We start from the raw sequence: 27,510 nt of genomic DNA, 5'->3' as shown, positions 1-27,510 counted from the left end.
ACACACATTTCAGAGTTGATACAGGAACCTATCATGACTCAGAGATTCAGGTTTTTTTAGGGTTTAAATGGATACGGAGATGAAGCACGGTAGAAAAGCTGTCTGCTTTCCATGTGAGAAGTGTTCTGATAGGACTGTTCCAAAGGAACCTGAATTCAGAAGCACAACTTCTTGGAAGGAGTGGAGCACTAGCGTCTGTCAGGCCAGTGCATACAGAAGTGGTTACAGTCTCCTCAAACACATTCATAAGGAGGAAGTGAATTTACTGGATTGCCTGTTTAGTGTTTCTGAATAAATATGGAAGGAGCAAGCTCAAGTTTGTTTCTTCAGTTATTTCCATAATTTTATAGGACATATTTGAGTTTTCATATATATACTATATTGTTTGTTTCTCCTGCATACATGATGTTCATTTTACTAAGAAGTGTTTCTGGATTCCTTATCCTCTCCCTATATTTCTTGTTTCTTACCATGGTAACAGTGCATATAAATCCTTTTGTTCATCCACTCCTCATTATGTTGACTTTGATCTGCCTTTCAAATCACAATTTTAAAATACGTAAGTTGTGTCAGGGTGCCTCCGTTCCCCCTTAAACAGATACAAACATAAGATGGTGGTGGTGGTAGTACATCACATTCACCATTGTAAATCAGTCTTTAGTGTCTGTGAAAGGAACCAAAATTAACAGCTGTTGAAGCTAAAGCATTCTCTATCCACCATAAGGGGCAGGAGCTGTGCAAGCTTTCCTCATCATCAATCTTCCATTCTCTATCCACTTCCTCTTTAGGAGTGAAAATGTGTCGGTCTCTATTGAGAATTCTGAGCTTCTGAGACTAGTAATTGCAATACCTTAGTACTAGGAACTATACTTGGATGAAAATTCATTTCACAGAGGTGAAACAGTTGTAAAAGGGTAGTAACATTTAAAAATACCTCTAAAAGATTATGCAATAAGGAACTTATTGTATGATTGCTAAACTAACTGATGCACACTGCTCTGAACATAAAGCGCACCAAGAAACATATGCTGTTTAGCCAGGAGTCTTCTCCTCTGCCTTTTTCAAATCATATGATTTACACTTGTGTGTCTCTCTTTATTAAAATACAGTGTGCAGGAGATAGCATGGTACAAAGAATGCTCAAATACCGGAGGATATGATATAAAACCTAGATCAAAAGAAAATAAATTGTAGAGGAGCTTTTTGAGAATACATTTTAGCATTATGATGGTCCATGCAATCCCATGGCTTTGTAGAGCCGATACACCTAAAGGGAGACATAGGGTAGTGGACTGATGATCATCTGAAACTAAGAGATCCCTAAGTTAGGTATTTACACAATTGGGTGAGCATTTCTGTGGCTAGACTGATTTTCCAAAGAGTGGCTGGCATAATAATAAATAAGGATCTAAAACTAGTAACACAAACCACGTTGATTGGGAGGAGGAGAGCTAGAAATTGTATTTAAAAAAATTATGTTTCTAGCCCTTTTCCTTTCAAATGTTAACTACTTGCTAGGTCTGTCACTAACTTACAGGGGCCTCAGGCTACCTCCTAGGATCAGTCAGCTATGGCCCTGTGTCCCTCAACTTTGGGAGGGCTGCAGATGCTTGAAGACTGCTGGCAGAACAGTGACAGCCAGAATCCCTATTCCCCCAAGCATGTGACACAAATGGGCAGTGCTGGCTAGGACCACCATGACCAACACTACATACCCTTCCCTGGAGGAGATTAATCCCACCCCTTAGGTGCAACTGTGCCTGCTAACACAGGATGTATGCCCAGTGGGAATGCTAATGGGAATGAATTAAGGATGTATGCTAATGGCAATGAATTAAGACCAATATTTAAAAAGAGCTAACATTTGCCTAAACACAATCACTAGCATAAGTCACTGGAAGACGGTTACGACACAGAGCTGAGGTCAGTGCATTCGGTTGTATACCCTCTGTTACATTACATAAGTATATTAGGAGTTAAAGATGCCCTATACTTCTAGTCTTCTTGATTTAATCTCTTTATGCATCAACCACATACAAGAAGTTTCAACATTCTCTTCTATTTTAAGCTGACCTTCTGCAGAAATTCAAAGCTTTAAACTCCTCTGCCCTTTACTGAGTTTAAGACGTTTAAAGGTGGGTGACAAAATTCATTAATAATATGAGATAATAAAATAGGTTAGAAGAATTTTTTTAAAAAATACTTAAAGTAAAGCTAATTAGACTGTGATGTGAAGATTTACTAGTTTTAGAGACAGACTGAAGTTAAAATTGAACTCCACATTCTACAACACTGAATGAACATTTTATGACATGGGTTTTTTTGGTGTGACAAGAAACAATTGAAAACGCTTTGCTACTGCTAAAATTACATTGCTTAGAGAAAAATATTCTGTGGGTTACCATTTGTTGCCATGATTTACATAGATAAGGCCTATACTCTACATCAGCTTCACAGTGAAGTTTTAAAGGAATGGAGCTTTCTGTGGAGTTTGAAGATTTCTGCATAATCGTTTGTGTTGTTGCAAACAGGGCCAAATGATGCTCTCTTACTAGCTTCTCAAGAAATTCAGCACATCTCTTCAGATTCATCTCCTGAATGTTAAAGCTCTCACCTCCATTGCTTCTATCTATCCAATAAAAAGCTGATATACTATCTAAAATCACAATGCAGAGAGAAGGGTGAGTGCAAAACTTGTTTTCTAGAGAGTAAAGAGTGAGAAGCAACTGAGTGCTGCTATTGCAGTTAACAAGGAAAAGCCTTCCAAGGCACTGTTTGATCATTTCTTCTGTGCTTTGGGACAATCTGTGTTCAAGAATGGTAACTAGGCGAAGCATGTCAAAATGGTAGTCTGTATCAATGAACATGACTTCTACTTCCAGTCCTCCTCCCGATTTTGGAAGGACACAGCGGGCTATCAGGTGATAAAGCATTTCTGTTTTTCCTGTTCCTTCTGGACCATGGAATTCAACGACATCTCCTGAGAATTAAAAAAGAAAACAAAATTAAAAAAAAACCAAGCACATGAGATAGTTTGTAAGCAATACCTGCTCCATTTTCAAGGTTTACTGACCTGATTTTTCAGAGTCACAGAGCACGCACAATTCATTTACTTAACTGGGAGCACACTGACAGCTGCAAGCGCTCATTGCTTCTGAAAAATCAGGCCAGAAGAGTATTTTGAGCCCCCTTAATCTACATCTACTAGTTCAAGGGTTCTCAAACTGGGGGATCATGAGACTATTACATGGGGATCATGAGCTATTAACCTCCATTCCAAACCCTGCTTTGCCTCCAGCATTTATAATGGTGTTAAATATATAAAACCGTGTTTTTAATTTATAAGGAGGGGGATTCCGCATTCAGAGGCTTGCTTTGTGAAAGGGGTCACCAGTAAAAAAGTTTGAGAACCACTGTACTAGTTAGTTAAACCAGATTGCTACACCCTTATCAGAACTCCTGAGAAGAAGCCAATTCTTCCTTTTGGCCTGAGGAGCTCCGTGGCTTCTTGTTGTTTTGACAAGTAGAACAAATGTAGAACACTCCCTTCTCCCATTCCTATCCCAGTCAGGCCCTTGAAAGAAGCAAGGAACATACATCACAGATTCAACTGATGATGCATGTCAATGGTATTCAGTACAAAAACATAAAATAAAGAGATCTCCTAAAAGAAATTAAAAAGAACCACCAAGTTTTGACTTTTCACCAAATCCCCAACAGTATATTTGCATTATTTAGCCTAATTTTGATGTCTAATTAAACCCTGCAAAATACAATTCTTCATGCTGCTGTATCAGTATGTACTGCAATGATTACTACAATGGTTAATGCAATATTTGATAAAATAGAAACTAAAATCACATTTCACATGAAAAATCCATTTTGTGGCTAATAGTTTAACAACTATATGCTACTGATGACTGCACATGAACAAGTAATTTCCTTTTTTTATTCCCCCTCCTATACCCAAACACACAATTAAGTTTCACCTGCTGTTAATTAAGGCTTGTCTATACAAAGGAGTTTAGTCTACACTAACTCAAGTTGGTCTGGTCCGAAAATGCCTTCATACATGACACAATTCCTTAGAGTGCACTAACTCTGCATTTATCACAAACTCTGGAGTCCTCTTTCAAAGTGTATTAAGTTTGATGCAAATTAGTGTGATCTATTGTTCATGTGGATGCAATGATGCTGCACGCTACTTTGGCAGTCCTCCAAAGTCTATCCCACACTGCTCTGCAGCGCCCATTACTGACCTGTCTCTTCACCTGTGTGCTCTCCACTGCTATGGGGTGAAGTTGACCAGTTTAAACACTGGCACAGTGCCAGGATCAGCCCATTTGCTCCTGGATTCCAGTATTATCGGCATTGCAGCAATATTACTCCCACAGGCTTTACAACCTGCCTCAAGCATCTGCTTTGAGCTGTGCTGAGACCCTAGATCTCCCTGCCATCTGGGGAGCAGAACTGGCGCAATAAGCTCTTGAGGCCAGCCTCCACAATAAAGATATGTCTGTGGACACTGCTAGTCAGGTGTCCACAGGTCACAACTGGGACACTGAGCAGTTCCAGATAAAGATAAAACAGCTCAAGGAAACTTACTTTAAAACCAGGATGCCAAGAAGCAGTCCAGCCATGAAAATATAACCTGTCTATTTTTTAAGGAATTGGACAAGATATTATGTGATTACACCACTACTGAACCCAAGGAGGCTGCAGATCCCTTCTCCCCCAAGGATAAGCAGCAAGAGTCATTGGATGAGGGACATGAGGAGCGCAGTGAAGAGCTATCCACAGAAGCCAGGATTTCTTTGAGACTCCAGACCATGAGAGCAGCTATGTAGAAAATGAGCCTGATTCCCAGTCAAAAACCCAGCCTGGGACTCAGAGGAGGCCGATCCTATGGAGGGACCCTCAGCACATAAGTCCAGTGCAGCTACTGGACAATACAGGGTACTGGGAACACGTTCATAATTTCCCTGCTGTACCCTCATTGCAGTGCTCCCAGATGCCATTTATTTCCCTATCATACTGCTGGACATACTTCTGTTCCAGGTGCCCCATACTGCAGCCATCTTTGTAACATGTGAGCTGCGAGCCTTTCTGAGTCTCCAGCTCCTCCCTCACCCAGCCATACTGTCCCTTTTCCAAAATGGCAAGTGGACCAGCCAAGCAATCAGCTTCTGTCTTGATGGTCTGCCCTTTGCCCCTTTGAATAAGGCCATTCTTTACACATGCCTCAGTGTATCATCATCCAGAGTCAGGACAGCCTAATGGGAATGCAGAGGGGATTACTGTCCCGTTTGCCTTCAGATGTCCCCTGCTTACTCCTCCAACACTGCATAAGCACCTCCAAAGCACAGCCCAACTACAAACACAGCCCAACTGCAAACACAGCCATAATTCCCAATCCCCCACAGCCTTCAGGACACAACTACAAACCCAAACAGTATACACTGCACACACAAAAATTCCAAACTAGCCCCCATGCACACACCACTTACCATCTCTGAAGTCCGCCCAAGACTGGGAAGAATCTTAGGGAGGGGAAATGAGAAATAGATGCTGGCAGATCTCACTGCAGACTCTCCGCAAAAACTTAAAACCAATGGCAAGCTCTAAGTTTCATTTGAGGTCAGAGAGAGAAGACGACAGGGAGCTATCCAGAGAAAGCTGTGAAGTGGCTAGAGACAGTTTTGCTATGGCAAAAGACACTGTAGAGAAAGACAATGAGGAGTCCGGTGGCACCTTAAAGACTAACAGATTTATTTGGGCATAAAAAACCCACTTCTTCAGATGCATGGAATGAAAATTACAGATGCAGGCATTATTATACTGACACATGAAGAAAAGGGAGTTACCTTTCAAGTGGAGAACCAGTGCTGACAGGGCCAATTCAATCAGGGTGGATGTGGTCCACTTCCAATAATTGATGAGGTGGTGTCAATACCAAGAGAGGAGAAGTTGCTTTTGTAGTGAGCCAATCACTCCCAGTCCCTATTCAAGCCCAAAAAAATTTGCAAATGAATTTTAGTTCTGCAATTTCTCTTTGAAGTCTGTTTTTGAAGTTTTTTTGTTGAAGTATGGCTACTTTTAAATCTGTTACAGAATGTCCAGGGAGATTGAAGTGTTCTCCTACTGGCTTTTAAATGTTACCATTCTTGATGTCTGACTTGTGTCCATTTATTCTTTTACATAGAGACTGTTCGGTTTGGCCAACGAACATGGCAGAGGGGCACTGCTGGCACATGATGGCATATATCACATGAGTAGATGTGCAGGTGAATGAGTCCCTGATGGTGTGGCTGATGTGGATGGATCCTCTGATGGTGTCGCTGGAGTAGATATGGGGACAGAGTAGGCAACGGGGTTTGTTACAGGGATTGGTTCCTGGGTTAGTGTTTCTGTGGTGTGGTGTGTAGTTGCTGGTGAGTATTTGCCTCAGATTGGGGGGGCTGTCTGTAAGCAAGGACTGGCGTGCCTCCCAAGGTCTGTGAGAGTGAGGGATTGTTTTTCAGGATAGATTGTTGATCATTGATGATGTGCTGGAGAGGTTTTACCTGGGGGCTGTACGTAATGGCCAGTGGTGTTGTTATTTTCCTTATTGGGCCTGTACTGTAGTAAGTGACTTCTGGGTACCCATCCCGCTCTGTCAATCTGTTTCCTCACTCCCTCAGGTGGGTATTGTAGTTTTAAGAATGCTTGATAAAGATCTTGTAGGTGTTTGTCTGAGGGATTAGAGCAAATTCGGTTGTATCCTAGGGCTTGGCCGTAGACAATGGATTGTGGGATGTGTCCTGGATGGAAGCTGAAGGCATGTAGGCAAGTATAGCGGTCAGTAGGTTTCCAGTATAGGGTGGTGTTTATGTGACCATCACTTATTTGCATTGTAGTGTCCAGGAAGTAGCTCTCTTGTGTGGACTGGTCCAGGCTGAGGTTGACGGTGAGGTGGAAATTGTTGAAATTCAGGTGGAATTCTTCAAGGGCCTCCTTCCTGTGGGTCCATATGATGAAGATGTCATCAATGTAGTGCAAGTAGAGTAGGGGCGCTAGGGAACGAGAGCTGAGGAAGAGTTGTTCTAAGTCAGCCATAAAAATGCTGGCATACTGTGGGGCCACGTGGGTACCCTTAGCAGTGCCGCTGACTTGAAGGTATAAGTTGTCCCTACATCTGAAATGGTTCTGGGTGAGGACAAAGTCACAAAGCTCAGCCACCAGGTGTGCCGTGGCCTCCAAGGCAACTCCTGGAGGGTAATACAGAAGCAGAATGCTCTGCTGCAGTGCGTGCTGCTAGTGGACACACAAACAATCTAGCGCCCTCAACCAGGACCCAGCCATGTTTTGCAGCCATTGGACAATACCAGGTACTGGGAACACCATCATAAATTCCCTGCTGTACCCCCACTGCCATGCTCCCAGATGCCATTTATTTCCCTATCCCAAGCTCATGGCAGCAAGAACAATTACACCTGGGAGCCCAGCTCTTTCGAGCCATCTAACAGCCCCAAACCTTTGAGCCCTGACACTCGACATCAGAAGGGAGTAGAACAAGAAGAGGCAGAGGCAGGATGTTTACTCACCTATGAATTGGAGCCTCTCTGCTCCCACATGTTATTGTGTGCTGCCCTCCAATGCACTGCCTCATTTTAAAGCTGTGTTTCATTGTTGTTCTAATTAAAGGTTTATTTCTGGTTGTAACATACTGAACTTTAGTTTAATTAAAAAAGGATATTCAGAAAGAGTCTGCAATGAATGGTTCACAGAAAAACCGTACATTTTGCATAAGTATAAAGATACAGATGTAAGACAAAATAAGGAGTGGCATGATGTTCCACTTCTATCACCCATAAAAGACACTGAAGTCCTAATAAACCATTCCTCCCCACTCCCCAGAGTAACAGCTAGATTACATCTGCACAAATTCAGGCTTGAGACTCAAAGGAAGAGCAATAGGCATCCCTGACAGTATTGCCCAGGCTGTTTCCATTTTCTAGTCGACGCCTTGCTGGATGCTCAAACTGCTAAACAAGTCTCCACACCTCAGCCTCCCACCCATCGTTAAGCCTTTCTCCCTTACTCTCACAAATTCTGTGCAAAATACTACATGCAGCTATAATTTTAGGCAAGGTTTTTTCTGAGGCTTCCAACTTATTCCACAAACAGCACCACCTTCCTTATAGACAGCCAAATGCACACTCCTCTGTCATTCTGCAACTTCTGAGGCTATAGTTAAGCAGTTCATTCCTTTTGTCCAAGTGGTCTGTGAACAGCTTCACTAGCCAGGGAAGCAGAGGATAAGCTGGGTCTCCCAGGATAACCAAACCAACCTCCACTCCATTATTTTCCTCTGTGATCTTGGGGGCAACGTCTCCTTTATTCATTAAGGTCAACGGAGCTGAGTTCTAAAAGATTCAAGCATTGTGGACCCTTCCAGACCATTCCACATTTCTGTTATGAACCTGCCATGGTGGTCAATTAGGCCTTGGAGCACCATGGAGAAATACTCCTTTCTGTTTGTAAACTCAGAGCCCTGGTGCGTGGGGGCAAACATTACAAATATGGGTCCCATCAACTGGCACAATATAGTTTGGGAACCCCATGTATGCATAAGAACATAAGAATGGCCATGCTGGATCAGACCAATGGTATCCTGTATTCCAACAGTGGCCAATGCCAGGTGCTTCGCAACGAATGAACAGAACAGGCAATCATTGAGTGACCCATTCCCCATCGTGCGAAGCCATCAATAATCTCCTGAGCATTACCAAGCTTTATAACCTGGTGCAACAGTACCTGACCTTATGCATGGCACCACACACCTGCATGACAGGGAGACTGACTGTTGGGGCCACTATGCTGAATTCATTGGCTATGGACTGGTAACGTTAAGGGTGGCCAGCTTCCTGATAGCACCAGTGACCCACCTCTCAAATGATCTGTGTTACCACATGTTGGTACACTGCCACTGCAGCTCCAGCGCTAGTTCAGCACAGATCTGAAAGAAGGTTACCTTTCCCATTCTGAAAGTCTTTTGCCACTGCTGGTCACCCCAGGTCTGCAGAATGATCCTTTCTTGCCAATCAACACTGGATTCCCAAGTCTAGAAACGATGCTGCACCATGTGAAGCTGCTCCAGAAAGAGCTGATTTCTTGCAGTTGATTGTTGTCATCTTCCTCATCCTCCATCTTCTGCTAACACTGCTGTTGCTACTGGAGGAGCTGCTACTGCCGCCACATCATCTGCTCAGTGGTGCAGTCGGTGAAGTCCAAAGCCAAAGCCTCCCAGCTCCAACAGCTCAAAAAAAGCCCAAACAGCCTCTGCATATTTGGGGTTGCCACCAAACCTGCAAGATGCATTGCTGGTGCATGCTGACCAACAGACTACAATTTAAAATGATGCTAGCTTGCCCAGACAGAGAGGAAGCATGGGGTGGAGACAGCAGAATCATGGGATACTCTGAATTTCTCCCCAGGTCCTAATATTCCACTGGCTTCCTTTATTCATCACACAATGTGCAGTGAGAAAAATCCCAGAATGCACATAGGTCAGCAACAAAGCAAAGGACCATGGGATACCATCCTAGAATGCCACATGCTTAGTATGCACCAAACCCCAGCCATGTATACGTAATGATGCAAACTGAAAAAAGGCACAGCTATCCTGAGTGCATGCTATTAGTATGGCGTACTAGTTGGTGTGCAAACTGAGTGCAAAGTAACCCTCCCCCCATATAGACAAGGACTTAGTGTTAAAGAAATTGCTATTGATGAAAGACTGGCAACTGGACGACACTGACTGGCAGCACTTCTGTCATTACAGGTGGATAGGGCTTGAAGAGGAGGCTGCTACATAAAAGACTAAGACTGTACTGCTATTTCTGATAACTATACAAAGAAAAAATAAAAATGGAGATAACACAGTGAAGAAAAAACATGTTAGATGTCACTGTCATGTTTAGACATGTCTATTTTTGTAGCATCGACAGGCTTGTAGTGTTTCAGGTATGGAATGTGCTTGTTCCCCTTCACTAGCTAGCGACGTGTACCTGTGACTGACAACGGGAATGTCAGCTGATTACCATGCCTCAGTGCAGGGGACTGGACTAGATAAGTTAACAAGGTCCCTTCCAGTCCTACATTTCTATGATTTATTACATATTTTCTCAGACAGTGCTTGCAATATGAAACTGCATCTTTTGGGAAGATGGAATTGCAGACTGCATGGGAGCTAGGAAGCTACTCTTCTGCCATCTGAGGTGGGGATTTTTCTTTTTGCGGGCAGATGCAACCTACTTGGAAAATTCTGCTTCATCCACAATTGAAATAATTAAAAACACACTACTGAATGCAAGGAAGTGTTAAAAAGACAAACTAGTAAGTATAACCCATTGCTAGGGAGGTGTTTCTTTTGTCAGATACACATACAGGACACCTAAAAATTCAGTCTTACATCAGAGGAAGATAAAAGTTAACTTATTTATTAATTGCTCTCTTTTTCATTTTAGAAAGCTACTATTCTCTCTTTATGGTGTGTGCTAATTCCATGTAGGGCTTCACACATTATGGTAAAAGCATGTGCAGTAAGGTGGACATTTAACTGCTCTACTCTGGCAGAATTAGAATTGCACAATTGTAACTGCAGTAAGCTTTGCATTTCCATGACCTAGGCAAGTGTAAATGGGGTAAGAGCTTTCCAGAGGAAGGCAAGAGCAGAGAATTAATTGCAGCTTTGTTCCAATATGTTCGTGCCTGTCTGAGTTAATAGGGTTTTTCAAGTCATTACTCAACTTTTATAGGCTATTATTGTTCACAAGTATACAGACTATAATGGAGAAGTTGGGACAAGGGAAGAAGCAGTGAATTGAGACTCTTGCTTCACATACCGGAAGTGTTAGAGGTAATTTACACATGATGTGACAGTTCTATCCACTTCAGCCGTACATGGAAACTCTCTCTCCATAATACATAAATATGTGAAATTCAGCAGACTCTTTTCAAACTGGAGTTCTATTTTCTTCAATTTTTGATGTTTCCAAAATTATACGGAGGGGTCTGGGCAGCAGTCAGGGTTTATTTGTTTGCGCTGAATACCCCTTGCTAGACTAAGGGCAAGGACTATTCAGTATATTAAATAATTCCTTACTTTCCCCTCCTATTCAAAGTTTGCAATATTTAACACTGCTACTTTCAGGCATCTGTTATTCTGTTGTGTCATATATACTGTGCTGAAGACATGATAACTATCTCAGAACGCTGTTACAATATGAACCCGGCACAAAGAAGTCCTTTCAAATATGCTGGGTGGTGTCATTTCCTCCAGCTCCTTCTCTAAGCCTTTGAAATATTTTAGAACAAATTTGTCTTCTCCTGAAAAGTGCTTTCCAAAATATATGTTCGGTCCTGCCATTGGCTTCTGCACAAGACTTCCATTGCCTTCAATGGCAATTTTGAATGTCGCTCTGTTACTGGATTTGTCAATTAAATATTAAGAGTTGTTTCATCCATCTCTGAAGTGAAATATAGCTTGTTCAAAAAGCATACAATAATGCTACACAATGGTTTAGTTGAGGTAGGGGATAGCATTGTTTCACTGTTCTCAATGGTGAGTTTAAGAAAATTACAAGTTATTCTATGAAGTAAATATTTGGTTTTGTCAGTTTAAAAGATGTTTTCCTCTGGGTTTTTATGTGTGTTTTCATATAAAGTTACCTTCTGTAAAGCCCTGCTCTGGGGGAAGAGTTCTCACCAAGCATTGGGGACCATTGTGATCTGATAAATGCTTCCAAAAAGTTTAATTACGTAAAAATGGTAAGTTACATGAAAATCTATTCTAAAAGTTTCTCCAAGGGTTTATTCATTTTAATCTAAGGACAAGACACCTTATTTAAACTCCCTCTGAAGTTTGTTGGATACAGTTAGGTATGACTTATGTCTGAATTGGACTTTGAAGTTAACATCCATTCTCTCAAAAGAAGTACACTTTGGACTGTAAAAAAAACTTGAAGGAGCAGGGAACTTCTGGGCCTTTGTGATTATCAAAGAGGCTGCCCGCAATAAGAACCACTATGTAATGAGAGCCCTTTATAGCAAAATTTTTAAATTTAGATTTTCACAAAGTTAGTGACTGAGCTGCTACGGTAAGATAAGAGGAGGAAGTTCACCCTTGCGGATCAGAGCAGGCAAACCATGACACAACAGAGGAAGGAGAACCGGCTGACAACTGAACTTACAAAAAATCTTTGACAAAGTCTCTCACAAGAGGCTGTTAAGGAAACAAAGTAATAAATATTAATACTCCCTAATACCACCTGTTATATTTTTGTCAGTAGATCTCAAAGTGCCGTAAAAGAGGGGAAATAACTATGGGATAAGAAGTACTGTACTGTCATAGACTAAGATACAGATCAGGAATAAATGGCCAGTTTAATATGGAAGGAGGTTAACAGAAGGTTTCCATATTACGACTGGGGATGCCTAATATTTACTAATAGTCGCAAAATACATGAACAGCAACATGAAAAAATGTGCTGATGGCATGGCAAAGTTTCCAGATGACACAAAATTTATTAGATTAATCAAGACTAGAGATTAAGGCCCTATCAGAGCTAGGTGAATGAGCAGCCTGGTGTCAGATGAAATTCAGTATTGTTGAATTCAAGTCGATGCATACTGTAAAGAATACCCTGGACTATTCACAAGTACAAATTGGTTCTAATTAGCTGTAATCATACAGAAAAAGATCTGGGTGTCACTGTGAACAGGTCAACAAAAATGTTTGTTCAAACTGCAATAGACCTAGAAAAAGCAAACCTATACAGGATGAAGCCACACTGAAGCCACTACAGTTACGTCTACACAGCACTGCAAGCCTACAGTTAGTGAGACTCGAGTCAGCTGACTCATGTCAGGGAACTCTGGGCGTGAGCATCTACACTGCGTTTTAAACCTAGGCTAAGGATTTTTGGGCCCCTGCTTGAACCTAGAACTCTGGCATCCACACTGCAGTGCACAGAGCTGAATCAAAGTAACCCTATATCAGAGTTTCTATCGGCCCCCCACCCAGTGTCGACACTTCAGCCCTACAAACGTGTTGTACTATGTGAAAACTCTACTGACCATCCTGCTTCCTAACTGTAATGGTGCTATTGATGGGACTCAGGTGCCCATACGGAGCATGAGTCCATAAACTGCATAATTAGCTGCTTTGGTGGGTGTCTCAGTAGAATGGCTGCAGTTTGAGAAGGCTTTATAGCAAGCTACCGACTCACCTGAGAATTGGGCTCTCCACCTCTAGGCTGAGTCACAGTGGCAGGAAAATGCCCATGTGCACAGGTTCTGAGGATTATTAGGACATCAGTCTCCAGGCTTGTCAAACTATTCAAGTCTTAATTTTTAAAATGGGATGTTCAATGAAGGTGTTTTTGTTTGGTTGTCTTTATATTTATTTTTGTCCGTTTGTTTTGAAGTTTGACATAAAATGTGGGTTTCAGAGGAAACCCCCCCCCCCTTCCCTCAGCCTCATTCCTGCCTCCACTGCACCCTGGAAGACAGGGATAAGGGATTCCCGGAAGGCTATGGGGAAGTTTTTGGGCTGGTTCTCACTCACCGCCCTCACAGTTCATGCTGCCCGGGTGCCTCTGCACACACAGATCTAGGGAGGGCAGGGGGCCCGGGAGCAAGGACCAGAGACCGGGGTGGGACCAAGAGGCTGCCCTGCAAGGAAGGGGAGCAGCAGAGCTGGGGGAGGGATGACTCCCAATATCCCGGTGGCCAGGAGTTACCTCCTGCCTGTCAGCTTTGCTCCCTGTTCTAGGCAAGCTCCGCACAGCAGCAAGGAGGAGCTGGAACAGGAAGACAGTAATGGTGCTTTCGGCCACTGCACTGGCTGCCTGCAGCACTCCTCTCTGCTGCTCTGGGATACATCCAGAGGACTTCTGGGACCTGCAGGGTCCTGGGACCCTAGGTCCAAGCCCTAGGGTAGCACAATTGGTGTGTGCATGCAAAGGGAGTTAGGCTTGAGCCCAGGCTCGAACCCGGGCTTACATTGCTGTGTAGACATACCCTCAAATGCTATTATATAAATAGATGGGATGTCCTCACATAAAATACTGTGCTTAGTTCTAGCCATCCTATCTCAGAAAGCACACGGTAGAAATGATGTCTTAAGTTTTACTAATTAGCAAATGCTGGTAGAACTATTCCATTGCACTGCAGCCCAGTTTAGACAATTCTAGTCAGGTTATTATCACACTTACCGCTAGTGGTGGTGATGTGTATTATACTATAGGTAAGGCTACAAGTCTTTCACGGAGGTCACGGATTCCATGACTTTCCAGGATCTCCATGACTTCTGCATTGGCCAGTGCAGCTGACCCCAGGGCCAGCTGCATCAGCCACTGCTCAGACGGCCTGGGGCCAGCAGTTTGTCCCATGGGGCTGCCCCAGAGCAGTGACGCTCCGGGCTGCCCCCTGCCCGGAGCATCAGCGATGGGGCCCTAGACTGTCCCCTGCCCGGAGCAGCAGTGACAGGGCCCCGGGCTGTCCCCCCCAGAGCAGCGTCAGCGTCCGTTGGAGCACTCCCGCCCCCCAACCCAGCACCTAAGATTTAGTTAGGGATATTTATAGTACAAGCCATGGACAGGTCAGGGGCTGTGACTTTTTGTTTCTTGCCCGTGACTTGTCCATGACTTTTACTAAAAATACTCGTGACTCAATTGTAGCCTTAACTGTTGCAGGCTTAGGCTGTTACAGCTTTCACACTATCAGATGCTTTGTGACAATGATAGGTTAGTCATTTAGGAAATTGGGCAGAGGATGTCACTATTCTTTACTTTTTGCAAGTGAGGGTAGGGGGAGGAAATGTTTACTTCAAATTAATTTTGGGTGTCATATTAGAGCTGAAAATCGGAGCTGTACATTTACACCCACACCTAAGTTTGATATTCAAAGGTGGTAAGGAGAAACTTGATTGGCAGTAGTGGAAGATTATTTTTAAAGCTCATGCCATTTCTACTACTTAGGAATACAGTAAAATATTATGTAATGTGCTGATGTATCCTTAAAGGCACAATTCCCTCATGATTAGGAACAGTGGCTGGAATATCATTACAGCTCCAAATGTTCGTTGCTTCTATTTTACAATGCTCTGACTATACATTATGAATATTTGGTTGCCTATAATGGAATCATGTATAATTTATTTAAACATGACAGTACATATTGTTCTGTTTCATATACAATGAAAACAGGAAAAAGCATAGCTAATTTAATAAAATGCTAAAAATAAATAAATTTTTCTGCGAAGATGCTTATGAAATAATTCACTTATAAGGCATGGTAACATGGCCAAGACAACTTACAAAAATGAAACTAATTAAAGTGAGAGGACTAATATAAAATTAGATTTTCATCAGGGGTTTAAACCAGCATAGCTAGAAATAAAGATCAAAACAACAAGTATATGGGCTCAGGTAAGTAAAAATGACTTGCAGGACTCTTTTAAATGAACTTGTAATATTAAGGGTTTGCATAACAAAATTAATTGAGGTCAAAATCTGTACTAGTTTACATCCTGTGCAACTCCACTTCTGTGAAGGTCATATTTGGCCCTACCTACAAATTTAAGATTGGTATTATTTTGGTTCGCATCCAGAGAAAAGAAAAGGGCATCAAGAAATAGTCCCAGCTAAATCTCCATTTGGGACTTTGCACTCAAGAAGTAAAGAAGAGACTGAAAAGTCATTGGGTTTTTTTGTGTTTGTTTTAAAAAGAAATAAGTTATCCTTTCTGCAAACCCTACAGAGCATTATTTAGAGTACTTATCAATTTCACTAGTTGGGTTTTATTACTATTATGGAGTAAAAAAGCAGTCCTGAGCAGAGAAACTTCACTAATGTGAATTAGCCTTATTGTGAAAGTGTCCAAACGTCTCTGAACCAAATGGTATCACCTGTATGAGAGTTTGCTGGTGCAGGAAGCTGGAACAGGCACCCAAAAAAGCAGCTGTTACAGTGAATCTGTTTAATGCTTTCACACTGGAAATGATAACTGCAAAAGTAAATTCTTGGACTCAGTTTAATATTTGTTTCATCTTTCAACAAAAATAAATGTTGAGAAGATGGATATTACATACACTGATACAGTACAAGTCCATATACTGATAAAGTACAAACAGGAATTGCAAAAACCATTGGATACATTTTAATTTAGGTTATGAATTCATACACTGAATACTGATGTAGGTGAGGGGGAGCCACGCATACATAGAGAAAATCTGTGCCCTCCCTACCCTCAAGCCACCTCAAAGAAGGACCTTTTGAAATACAGTTGGTTCAAAAGCTTTCCATGAATTCTTTCATTCAATTTTAAGCTGCCGTATTTCCCCAATTATGATCCAGCCACTCCATTTCTGATATCCCTAAAATAAACATGCAATATGGCTGCAACAACTGCTGTAAGATCATACTGGGTTTATGCTTTCTTTCATGCTACCCACTATCATGGAACAGTCTTCCTGAGCTGATACTCAAGGCCATTACCCTCTTCCTCATTCAAATTCCTCCTGTTGATCTCCCAGTTCTTCCGCAAAGCCTAAAAGAAATTAGTCTTCTAAATCATCTACTTATTTTTTCATCTTTAAAAACAACAAAAATCTTTTTTAATCATGTTGTGCTCTACCCTTCATATGGTCTTACTGATGTTGCCTTGTTCTCCCAACTAGCCACCACCTTTGTTCCATTGAGTTTGAAAGTACCTTGGGGGCATGGATCACATATTTTTAGACACGTAGTCTAAATGCTATAAATACACAAATGCTCCAAACTTAATCTCTTTTTAGACTGTACACACTTTCTTTTTCTCAGTCATCATGATTCTTTTTATTGCCATTCTGTTATTTGTTCTAATTCTTCCTATACTTATAGTAATTTGGAGGAATCAGAAGTGTACACAATGAGTCAGATGCAGTTGCACCAGGGTCATATAGAGAGGCACTACTGCCTCTCTAATTTGACATTAAATTCCCTCAAGCAAACATAACAGCAAGGTCTTTTTAGTTTAACATATTTATTGCTTTCCAGATAGTGGTCCCCAAATCGACATGTATGGTGTTTATTTTCATAGGTTTCATAGATTCTAAGGTCAGAAGGGACCACTGTGATCATCTAGTCTGAACTCCTATACAACTCTGGCCATAAGACCCTGAATTAATTCCTGTTTGAACTACAGCATATCTTTTAGAAGAATTTCCAATCAGGATTTAAAAATCGCCAGCAATAAGAGATTGCACCATAGCCCCAGGTAAGCAGTTCCACTGGTTAATTACCCTCACTGTTAAAAGTTTGTGCCTTATTTTGAGACTCAATTTGTCTAGCTACAATTTCTGGCCATTTGATCTTGTTATATTTTTGTCTGCTAGATCAAACAGCCTTGTATTATCATATTTCTGTATCCCATACTTACAGACTGTGATCAAGTCACCCCTTAATCTTTTTTTGTAAAACTAAATAAATTGAGCTCTTTGAGTCTTTCACTATAAGGCATATCTTTCAATCCTTCAACTGTTCTTGTGGCTCTCCAGTTTACCAACATCGTTCCTGAATTGGACATCAGGACAGACACAACAGTTCAGCAGCAGTTGCACCAGTGCCAAATATAGAGGTAATATAACTTCCCTATTCCTACTAGAGATTCCCTTGTTCCTGCACCCAAGGATTGCATTAGCCCTTTGGCCACAATATTGCCCCTGGAACTCATGATCAGTTGCTTTCCATTGTTACCTCCAAGTCTTTTTCAGAGCCACTGCTTCCAAGGATAGCATGGCCTTTGATCCTACATGGATGACTTTACATTTGGCCATATCAAAAAGTATGTTATTTGCTTGTGTAACGCCGAGAGACCCTGGTCGTCAGTGGGCAGGATTGAACCGGGGACCTCTGGAGCTTAGTGCATGAGCCTCTACTGCATGAGCAAAAAGCCAACTGGCTGTTAGCTAAGGCTGTAGAGCAGACTCATTTAACTCTCTCTCTTTAAGTGGTCTTAGTACCACTAGATGGGACAGAACACTACACCCAGGTGTGTGGGTTACACTTGCACCCAGTTTACTAAGCAATCCAGATTGCTCTGTATTAGTGACCTGTCCTCTTCATTATTAGCAATTCCCCCATTCTTTGTGTCATCTATAATTTTGTATTTTCCTTCAGGTCACTGATAAAAATACTAAATAGCGCAAGACCCACTAGTAGCACACCCAGTCAAAGATGATTCCCCTTTTACAATTATATTTTCAGACCTACCAGTTAGCCAGTTTTCAATCCATTAAATGTGTGTCATGTTGATGTACCATTCCAGTCTCATAATCAAAATGTTTTACAGTACCAGTAATAAGTTAAATGCCTTACAGAAGTCTAAGTATATTATGTCAACATTTAGTCTCTCCCTGAATTCAGGATTTTATATCTATTTGCATGCTTGAGGTAACCTGACAGACATAAACTTACTTTGATACTGTACAGTTTTGTAAGATCTCACACACACACACAATTTTTTTTTTTTTACCATGAATGGGAAATCCTTCATCTGCAAACAGACAAGGTTCAAGATTTTTCAGAGAACTTCTGCCCTCAAGTCGTGCAAGTAGCTTTAAAAAAAAAAAGATAAAAAGACATTGTGTTAACTAAAAATAATGGGTCATGGGAATTAAGTTTATAAGATACAACAGAACCATAGAATTTAGTGTGTTTTCAATGATAGCTCTGTCAACAGAATAATTTGATTTTAAAATGCCTTTCTGCATACACGTGGCAAGCTCAGAGATTGGACAGTACAGTAACAGACGTTGACTTTCTATCTCTCCTAGCAACGAGCACCAGGATTCCATGGCGATAAGTGCCATGTAAGAACCTGTATTTACAAAACCATAAGAATGAGCTACTGGCAGATAAAAACTGCTGCAAGAATGGATGTCTTTGAAATATGGAAATGTTGCCATTTTATAGGATGAAAGGAAAGATGGTCCCTTTGTAACAGCCATCAGACAGTGACTTCAAACTAGTGATCTGGAGGGCAAAGGCTGTATTCAGTCTCCTGAGTCATCCAGTCCCTCAGCTCATATATAAGTAAAAGCGTCTTACATATTTCAACTTACATTAGATGTGGGACTCTGATGGGCTACAGATCCTATCACCTCACCATCACTTGTTCAAACACAGGCTGGTAGTGATCAAAAGTCATTACATGATGGCTGTTCAACAGCCTTTGTAAGGCAAGTGGGTGTTCTTGGGCCAGTTCTTAAATGGACAGGTGTCCACATTGCCAGCTATAGTGCCATTTGTTGTCTCAACAAAGAGGCCAACAATTCAAGAAATAAACACTTTACCCACTGTTAGAAATGTCCTTCCATACATGGATTAAAGCACATTGGCAAAAAAGCTTGTACTGCTGCCAGAGTATACATCCTGAAGACAGAGCACTTCAGTCTTCATGACCATCCATAAGCTCTAAATTAATGATTTTTAGAATAAAATAAATTCTGTACAAGTGCATCAAATCTCTCTCCTAGCCACATCCTTAGGGCACTCAGCACATAACTCTAAACATAACTTCCCAGCACACATTTCCCCCTCCTCCACACTATATTTGATGGACAACTTTTCCTCTGAATCTCCTTGCTATTGTCAATTTAAATTATTTAAAAATCAATTGTCTGTGTTTTTGTTTAATGGTAGTATAAAAACTCTAAGTGATGCTTAAATTGCTTCAAGAGGTTATGATGTGAGTCCAAGTAAGACACTTCCACGGACATTGTACCATTCCCTTCCATTAATAAAATGTCAATGTGTTTGCCTTTGTAACTGTTCTGTTCAGGTGTGTTGATAAGAGTCTTGTGAGATGCTCATTAAAAGTAGAATAAAAACACTTTAACAGACATTATACTGGATCCATGATTCATGCATTTGTTCACTGCATGAAATATTTGTATAATACATGTTATATCCATAGTTACAGTTTAGCGACACTGCAACTTGTTACACTGAAAAAATATTATAGTATTCTGTATAATCAGGATCAGGGAAGAGACTGAATATAACTTGCTCATTTCCTGTGCTGTTGCTGTTCCCTCGTGCTTATGGAGTCTCTCCCTCCTATGTTTATGTTCTCTCCATTCTCATCATCCTGCACTGCATCCTTCCCCTTTGTGAGTCTGGAGTCCCCTTCTGGTCTTTGCTTACCTGCTTTCTCTGAACCATGACTTTTACTGCTCCACTGTGGTTAATATGATGGCAGCCAAGTGAAATTTACCAGAATATCAGGATATGCAAGAACTCTAAAGAGTGTTTTAACACATTTTACATAGCTGTGAGACATTTTCATAGCAAATGGTTCATATTTACAAATGTCATACATTTTATATACATCCAGAAGATACCATTAGTCATTGAAAAGGTTAGATTGTTATCCTGCTATCTAGCCTCTTTCTCCTTACATTCTTTTGCTGCTACTTACTAGACAAAACACTCAGTCTACTTCGTTCTGCAAGTCAAATAAAGTTTACTGCAAATTTTACATAACAGTGTGACTGGGAACAGTAATATTATATGAATATCTGTTTTAGAGATCCAAGTCTTGCAAGATCATGGGATGCTTTACTTTGATGCTTAAGAAGTCCTCAGCCATCAGGAGACACAGGCTGTCCAGCTGAGACATTATGAATATATTTAAGACTTTTGAATAAACAGCCTTGCCTCTGAGATGATAAATTATTAGATTTTAGCTAAGTATGGTTTTCGAAGGCAAAGTTCCAATTGTGTTACCCTCCTTCAACCTAAAAAAAGGCATAAAGCGGGAGCAGCAAATAGATGCGTTTCTGTATTAGTGTTTATTAAAACATTATTAAAAGTTTAAGACTCATTTAAATCCAGAACACAAAGTGTGTTTAGGGCTCCCACAGCATCCTCAGAACCACTATGATATAATTAATTATTGCATTACATTACAGTGATGCTAACTCTCATGATTTTTCTTTTTTTTTGGTGAATGACAGGATTTTGGCTGGGCCTGGAGCCTGTCTTGAGATGATGTGAGAAGCTCCACCCTTTATGCAAATTTGAACCCTGCCTGGGGGAACCTCCTCTGATTTGCTGCGTGCCTCACTTGCCTGCCTCCTCGGGCAAAGTAATCAATCAGAGCTGCTATAGCCAGAGCGCTCTCTCTCTCCCTCCCGTCAGCAACCTGAAGTCATTCTCATGGGGGAGCGCAAGAGACTGAAGGAGCCCAGCAGCTCTGCTCCCTATACCTCCGCTCTTTTGAGCAAAGGGGAAAGCTCCTATGCTCCTCCCCCTCACACCCAGCCTGGGAAGGGGCAGAAGAAGATTCTGTTACAGCTCCTCTTCACCCCAGGGTGGAGCAGAGGTGAGGCTGTGGGGGCTGAACTGATGGGTTGTCGAGGGATGAGTTGAACTGATGTGGGGGGAAGAACTGATGCAGGGACAGACAGGACAAGATAGATTTGGACAGTGGGGTGCAGAATTAATTACTGGAGAAATGATGTGGAGATGTGGGTGTGAGAGCTCCTGCTATGGAGGTCAAAATCACCTTACCCAAGAATTTTGGAAGAGTGAGAAATAAAATCTCTCACACGCACTGTGGATGGGCAAGGGGAGTTAAAAAACAAAACAAAACAAGACAGATCAAAACCTACCACAATGTAATCTTTTACAAAAAAAATTTTTTTGGAGTCTGACTTATGATTTTTGATCTTCTGAGGTTGGCAATACTGCATTTATTTATCACAGCACTGCTCATCCACTATTCTGAAGTTCCTTGTACTAGAATGCCCCTCAACATGAATAGGGGAAGACTTAAGTATGTTTTGAGATGTTCTTGCTTTAAAGCAGGGGTGGGCGACCTGAGCCTGAGAAGGAGCCAGAATCTATCAATGTACATTGCCAAAGAGCCACAGTAATACGTCAGCAGCCCCCCCATCAGCTCTCGCCCCCAAGTGCCTCCCACCCACTGGCAGCCCCGCCAGTCAGAACTTCTTGCCTGCCGCAATCAGCTGTTTCGCATGCGCAGGAGGATCTGTGGGGGAGGAAGGCATGGCAGGCACAGGGGAAGGGGCATGGGCCTTGGGAGAAGGGGTAGACAGGACCTGGGGCAGAGCAGGGGGTTGAGCAGTGATCACCCCCTGACACACTGGAAAGTTAGTATCTGTAGCTCCAGCCGCAGAGTCAGCGCCTATGCAAGGAGCTGCATATTAACCTCTGAAGAGCCACACGCGGCTCCGGAGCCACATGTTGGCCACCCCTGCTTAAAAGGGTATAACTCAATCTTAATGTTTAGCTGGTATAGTGTTCAAGTTTTTCTTTCTTTTAAAAAAAGGAAGGTCTATGACATTTGGTAGTGTTCAAACTGAAATTATTCCCTACTTTTTAAACAGAACACACTTTATTGGAAAACTTAGTAGCATGGATGGTTCAACAACTCTCCTGATACAAATTAAGACAAAATTATATTCAATTAGCTCAGCGGTTTTGCATGGGCAAGAAAATTCAGTTTAGAATCTATAACTGAGATTTTCAGACCAGTGCAGGATTTAGCCACACAGCTTAAAAGAAATGGAAGATGTGAGGCTAAGTCCTTTGTACGGCTCTACAAATATAAGGTACCCTGCTATGATGGCTGAACATAGGCACCACTTAAAATTTCAGAGTAACAGCCGTGTTAGTCTGTATTCACAAAAAGAAAAGGAGTACTTGTGGCACCTTAGAGACTAACCAATTTATTTGAGCATAAGCTTTCGTGAGCTACGTCCGATGAAGTGAGCTGTAGCTCATGAAAGCTTATGCTCAAATAAATTGGTTAGTCTCTAAGGTGCCACAAGTACTCCTTTTCTTTTCACTTAAAATTTACCTGCCATATCACTGCATCAAAGATTACCTTAATATGCATTTGCTAGTTTGTATTGACTTGTGTTGAAATCATGTAATGGTTTTTTTTTTTTTTAAGTTTCCGTACATTATGAAAACTATAAAAACAAGTGTGTCTTAGAACTAATGGCTCCTTGGAATCTCAAGAGAATACGAAGTGTGCTGGAAACCTGCCTTCTGCTTTGCAGGTTCCTACGGTTTTACAATGCTCTGCAAACGTGTACATATAGTTGTTCACATTTAGAGTTAGCTGCTGAATGCTAAGGTAATATAAGCAGTCTGACTACTTGATACAGCATTAATTCAAAAAAAGTGCCATTTCAGTACCAGCTAAATGTGCATCATTCTTTTTTTTTTTTTAAATCCATACTCTTCACCTCCCCAATTTTCATTTTAGAATAGCAAATACTTTCTGTATAGGGCATTTCCTGGGGATTATTTAGTAGTTCTTGATTGCTCCAGCTCCTTTCATCCAGTCATGAGTCCTCAGAAAATATCTGATCATTATAGCTTAAATATGAACCTGTGGTTATGTGAACTGAATGCTTACACATTTGATTGAAAATACCTATAGGTGCTTATCTTGAGCATTGAACAGATTATTCACAATTCATTGATGACAATGTACCTGTGTTTCTATGAAACTTATGTTTTCTCCCTAGTTTTGAAGCAGAATCTCCACAGACACTTGCTTTGTTTGTATCATGCTGTGCACCGTGGGATTTCCTGGCAGGATCAACAAACAACTTTGCAACAAACTCTGTGAAAGGTCTGTCCACATTACACTTAATGATGCTGAAGCAAAACTATGTTCAGATAAGACACAAGAGAGGAGACCTTACCATCTGTGGTTGTTAAAGATCTATTGAACTTTTCACAAGAGCTGGGACTACCTAGTCTGGCATAGGCAGTTTTTAACATTTTTAACAGTTCTTCTGTATATGGTAAAATATCTGTAGCGATCAAAGGATCAGACTGCAATAACAGAAATCACTTGCTTCTACCTTCTGTTGTGAATGGCTTAAATAACCAGTTAACACAGCACTGCTAAAGAAAGTAACTGAACAGAAAAAACTGGAAAAGATACAGCAACATCTGGTCACTATTGAGATTGGCATGCCATAATTTAATTATGGGTGCTTACTTCTTCCTTTACATAACTTTTACCTTTTTTCCACAAAATGATTACCTTCCAGTACTTTTCTGTGTGTATCTACCTTAGTAAGAGAGTACCCTAGGTGCGTTTTCAATACATTTCTGAATAACTGCACTTTACATTCTATCACAGTGGATCTTTTCATGTGATTATTGGTATGTAGAAAATAGGGGTCCCTGTGGACAAAAGACATCTGTCCATGTGGCATAAGCTTCATGACAGGGGCCTTAAACTGTAAGTTTGCTGAGGAAGGGGCAGTGGGAAAATTTTTCAAAAATGTCAAAATTACTTAGGAGCCTCAGTCCCATTGAAAGTTAATGGTACTTCAATGGAATTCAAAGAGTTTTTCTTATGTCTTCTGGGAAGTACTCAGCACATTTTTGGGTGCCATTCAATAATATGCAACATTTCTAAGTAATATATGCTATACAGGGCACCATCAGATAGTGATTAAAAGTGTTAAGAGACCAACTGGTCAAAAAAAATGAGTGAGACATTTTTACCTTTCACAAGCTATTTGCTTAATAAAAATTCACTGACTCTCTTTGACAACCTTCACCTCTTACAGCTTCCATTGTCACTCCATTTTTACTAAACTCATTTTATGAGATTTTTGAAGAATTATTTGTTTGGCACAGAATTTTTTTACTTACAAGCTACACAACATTTTACAAGGAAGTGTTGCTGCAAGATTTAAAGATTTCCAGAGCATCCTTAGGGTCACAAGGTCAGAGAAAGAGGGTGGGTGGTGGGAGGGCAGAGAAAAACTGGATAAAGAATTAAAGAAACATAACCCTTGTTGCTATGAGCAAAACTTTACAGGGCAATTTTAAAATCTTCCAAGTTTTTAAAAAAGTGCTTAAGTGGCTACAATTCATCTCTACCTTCATGACCATTCAGGTGAACAACAGTCTCTCCAGGTTTATTGTGAGGCCCTGTCTACACTATAAAAATAGGTCTGTTTAACTATGTCACCCAAAGGTGTGAAAAATCCAACCCCTTGAGGGATGCAGTTAAGACAACCTAGCCCCCCCCCCATGTAGCCAGCGCGAGGTTGACGGAAGAATTCTTCTGTCAACCTACCACGTTTTGGGGAGATGGACTACTGAAGTTCTACAAGTGTAGACAAGTCCCATGCACGGTTAGTATCAGTGCACACGGCGGGGGGGGGGGGGGGGGGGGGAATACGGGCCCTGATTCAGCAGTTCACCGTATTCAGCAAAGTGTTTAAACATTTGCCTAATTCTAGGCACATACTTAAGTCCCACTGGCCTCCACGGGAATTAAGCACATACTTCAACGCTTGGCGGCGCGGCTGGAGCGGCCACGGGCGCATCTTTCCGGCGGGCCGCCAGCCCTTGGGACGCAGCCCCGCCGCCTCCGGGCCAGGATGCCCTCTGCAGCGAGGAGAAACGGACGTGCCAGCGGGCAGAGACGGCGGCCGGGAGCTCCTCGGTTCCCCCAGCCGGCAGCACCCACACCCTAGGCTTCCAACGTGTCCGTGTCCTCCCCGCCCCAGGGGAACCCCTGCCGGCCGGCCGGCCATAGTGCTGCGAGGGGCGGCGCGACACCACCCGCGACAGGCCAGGCCGGCCCGGCCCGGCCCGGCCCGGCCCACAGGCCACGCCCGTGCTGCGCTACTCCGAGCCCCGCGTGGGGGCGGTGCAGGGGAGGCCAGGCCCGGGGCGCGGCGCTCCCAGGCAGGGGAAGGGGTCGCTGCCTCACCTGAGTGCCCGACTCCGCCTTCCGGAACCCGTCACTCATAGCGCTGAGGAGGGGGTGGGGACCGGGCCCAGCACCAGCAGCGCCTCCCGCCCAACCGCCTACTCGTCGCACATGCGCAGTGTACCACATCCCCGCGGGCGCACTTCGCCACCCTAGACGGGCACGACCCACCCTGCGGGGGCGGAGGGGGAAAGCTGATGCTGCGCATGCGCGGTGTCGCAGTATTTTGTTCTCTTGCGGTTGCGCCTGACGCGATTGGGTGGGTTCCCTGGGCAGCTCAGCACGCGGGAGCTCCAGGGTGGGGTTAAGGTTGTTATGGGGAGGGGTTAATTACCCACCTTGAATGGTCCTCGCTCTATTTAAATTATCTTCTGTCATCATCAGAGGCCAGTAATGTTAAGGGGGGAGATGTTTAATTTATTATTTGGTGGCCAGAGTGAAATACTTACATGTGAAATAGAAACAGTGGGCCAAAAGCAGCCCTGACAAAGTGCGTGCAACTCCCACTGAAGGCAATTACATCAGGCAGGAATTTAGGGTAACATTTTAAAATGTCAGGTTTCAGAGTAGCAGCCGTGTTAGTCTGTATTCGCAAAAAGAAAAGGAGTACTTGTGGCACCTTAGAGACTAACCAATTTATTAGAGCATAAGGTAGAGCTCACTTCATCGGATGCATACAGTGGAAAATACAGAATGCATCCGATGAAGTGAGCTGTAGCTCACGAAAGCTCATGCTCAAATAAATTTGTTAGTCTCTAAGGTGCCACAAGTCCTCCTTTAAATTTTAAAATGTGGGACTCTTAACACCATACTTATCTGGCACGTTCCATGTGAAGATCTCAGAGCACTTTGCAAACATTACTGACTTAATCCTGACAACATCCTGGAAAAGTATGACTATCATTACCTGACAGGTGAATTCTGAGAAACAAGGGCATTGTCTAATAAAATTAATGGCACACATTGAATGAGACAGGAAATAGTTCTCCATGTGGCATATAGCTTTTGCCTGTGGAATTCACTCCTGCAACAAGTCAGACTCAAGTCATTTCTATAGCTGATTTTGAAAAGGGTCTGGAAATTTTTACAAGCCATAATATTTGTCTTGGAATTATGTAGGCTAAAATGGGGTATACATATGCTTTAGGGCATAAACTGATCACTGCAGGGATCTGAAAGGATGTCCAGGGAACTATGTACATTATGGAGATTTTTCTGTGCCTTCACCAGAAGCTATGGGCAGGATACTGTACCAGACTTGAAGGGCCAATTTTATGATCTAGAATGACCCATCTTTTGTGGCTGTGTAGCTCCAGTTGTGAGAGAGGATAGACTGTAGGGAGACATGGGAAGCTCATTTGTAAGACCTCTCCTTACACTGGTGCAAAAAGGGTGGAAATAATAGCAAGATCATTCATCGTATCTACCTTTCAGTGGGTGCTAATTCAGAGTCCAGCGATGATACTTTAAATGCCGGTGCACTCTAAAAAGTACCTAGTTTGAGTTGACGTAGTTCTGTTTAAACAGAAATACTTTAACATGGTCTAGGTACCTTTTAGAGCACACCAGCAGGGTCTACACAGGGCACTTAGAACACAACACTTTAGAACATTCTACAATTTACACCCCTCCAGTCCCGACACAGACTAGTGGGGGTCACTGAAGGTTAGCATTACAGGGGGTAGGACCAGCGTGGGTGGT

At 42.2% G+C, this 27,510-nt stretch overlaps 1 protein-coding gene and 1 long non-coding RNA gene across 2 annotated transcripts in view; one reads left to right on the top strand and one right to left on the bottom strand.

Moving 5' to 3' along the window:
- Positions 1-24,716, top strand: part of LOC140907807 (uncharacterized) — a 111,274-nt gene extending 86,558 nt beyond the window's left edge. Inside the window, exons 2-5 of the long non-coding RNA XR_012157632.1 lie at positions 17,125-17,301; positions 17,582-17,661; positions 21,044-21,411; positions 23,591-24,716. This is a non-coding gene — a long non-coding RNA (uncharacterized lncRNA). The remainder of the gene's footprint in view (positions 1-17,124; positions 17,302-17,581; positions 17,662-21,043; positions 21,412-23,590) is intronic.
- On the bottom strand, positions 509-25,985 carry XRCC2 (X-ray repair cross complementing 2). Its single transcript, XM_073334616.1, has 3 exons — positions 25,810-25,985; positions 18,559-18,640; positions 509-2,980 (listed from the first exon to the last, which is right to left on the bottom strand). The coding sequence occupies exons 1-3, from the start codon at positions 25,936-25,938 to the stop codon at positions 2,265-2,267; spliced, it is 927 nt and encodes a 308-aa protein (XP_073190717.1). The 5' UTR covers positions 25,939-25,985; the 3' UTR covers positions 509-2,264.
- Between the last annotated feature and the right edge of the window lie 1,525 nt (positions 25,986-27,510).

Source organism: Lepidochelys kempii, chromosome 2 (genome assembly GCF_965140265.1).
Source record: "Lepidochelys kempii isolate rLepKem1 chromosome 2, rLepKem1.hap2, whole genome shotgun sequence".
NCBI lineage: Eukaryota > Metazoa > Chordata > Testudines > Cheloniidae > Lepidochelys > Lepidochelys kempii.
The sequence above is the reverse complement of the archived record's forward strand: the minus strand, read 5'-3'. Positions and strand labels throughout refer to the sequence as shown.

Bases quoted from the DNA above. Each gene is read 5' to 3' on its own strand.
- XRCC2 (XM_073334616.1), bottom strand. From the start codon at position 25,938: ATGTGGTACACTGCGCATGTGCGACGAGTAGGCGGTTGGGCGGGAGGC. The intron at 18,641-25,809 runs GTGAGGCAGCGA...TTTTTTTTAAAG, and splicing joins AGGCGGAGTCGGGCACTCAG to CTACTTGCACGACTTGAGGG. The intron at 2,981-18,558 runs GTAAAAAAAAAA...TTTAATTCTCAG, and splicing joins TGAAGGATTTCCCATTCATG to GAGATGTCGTTGAATTCCAT.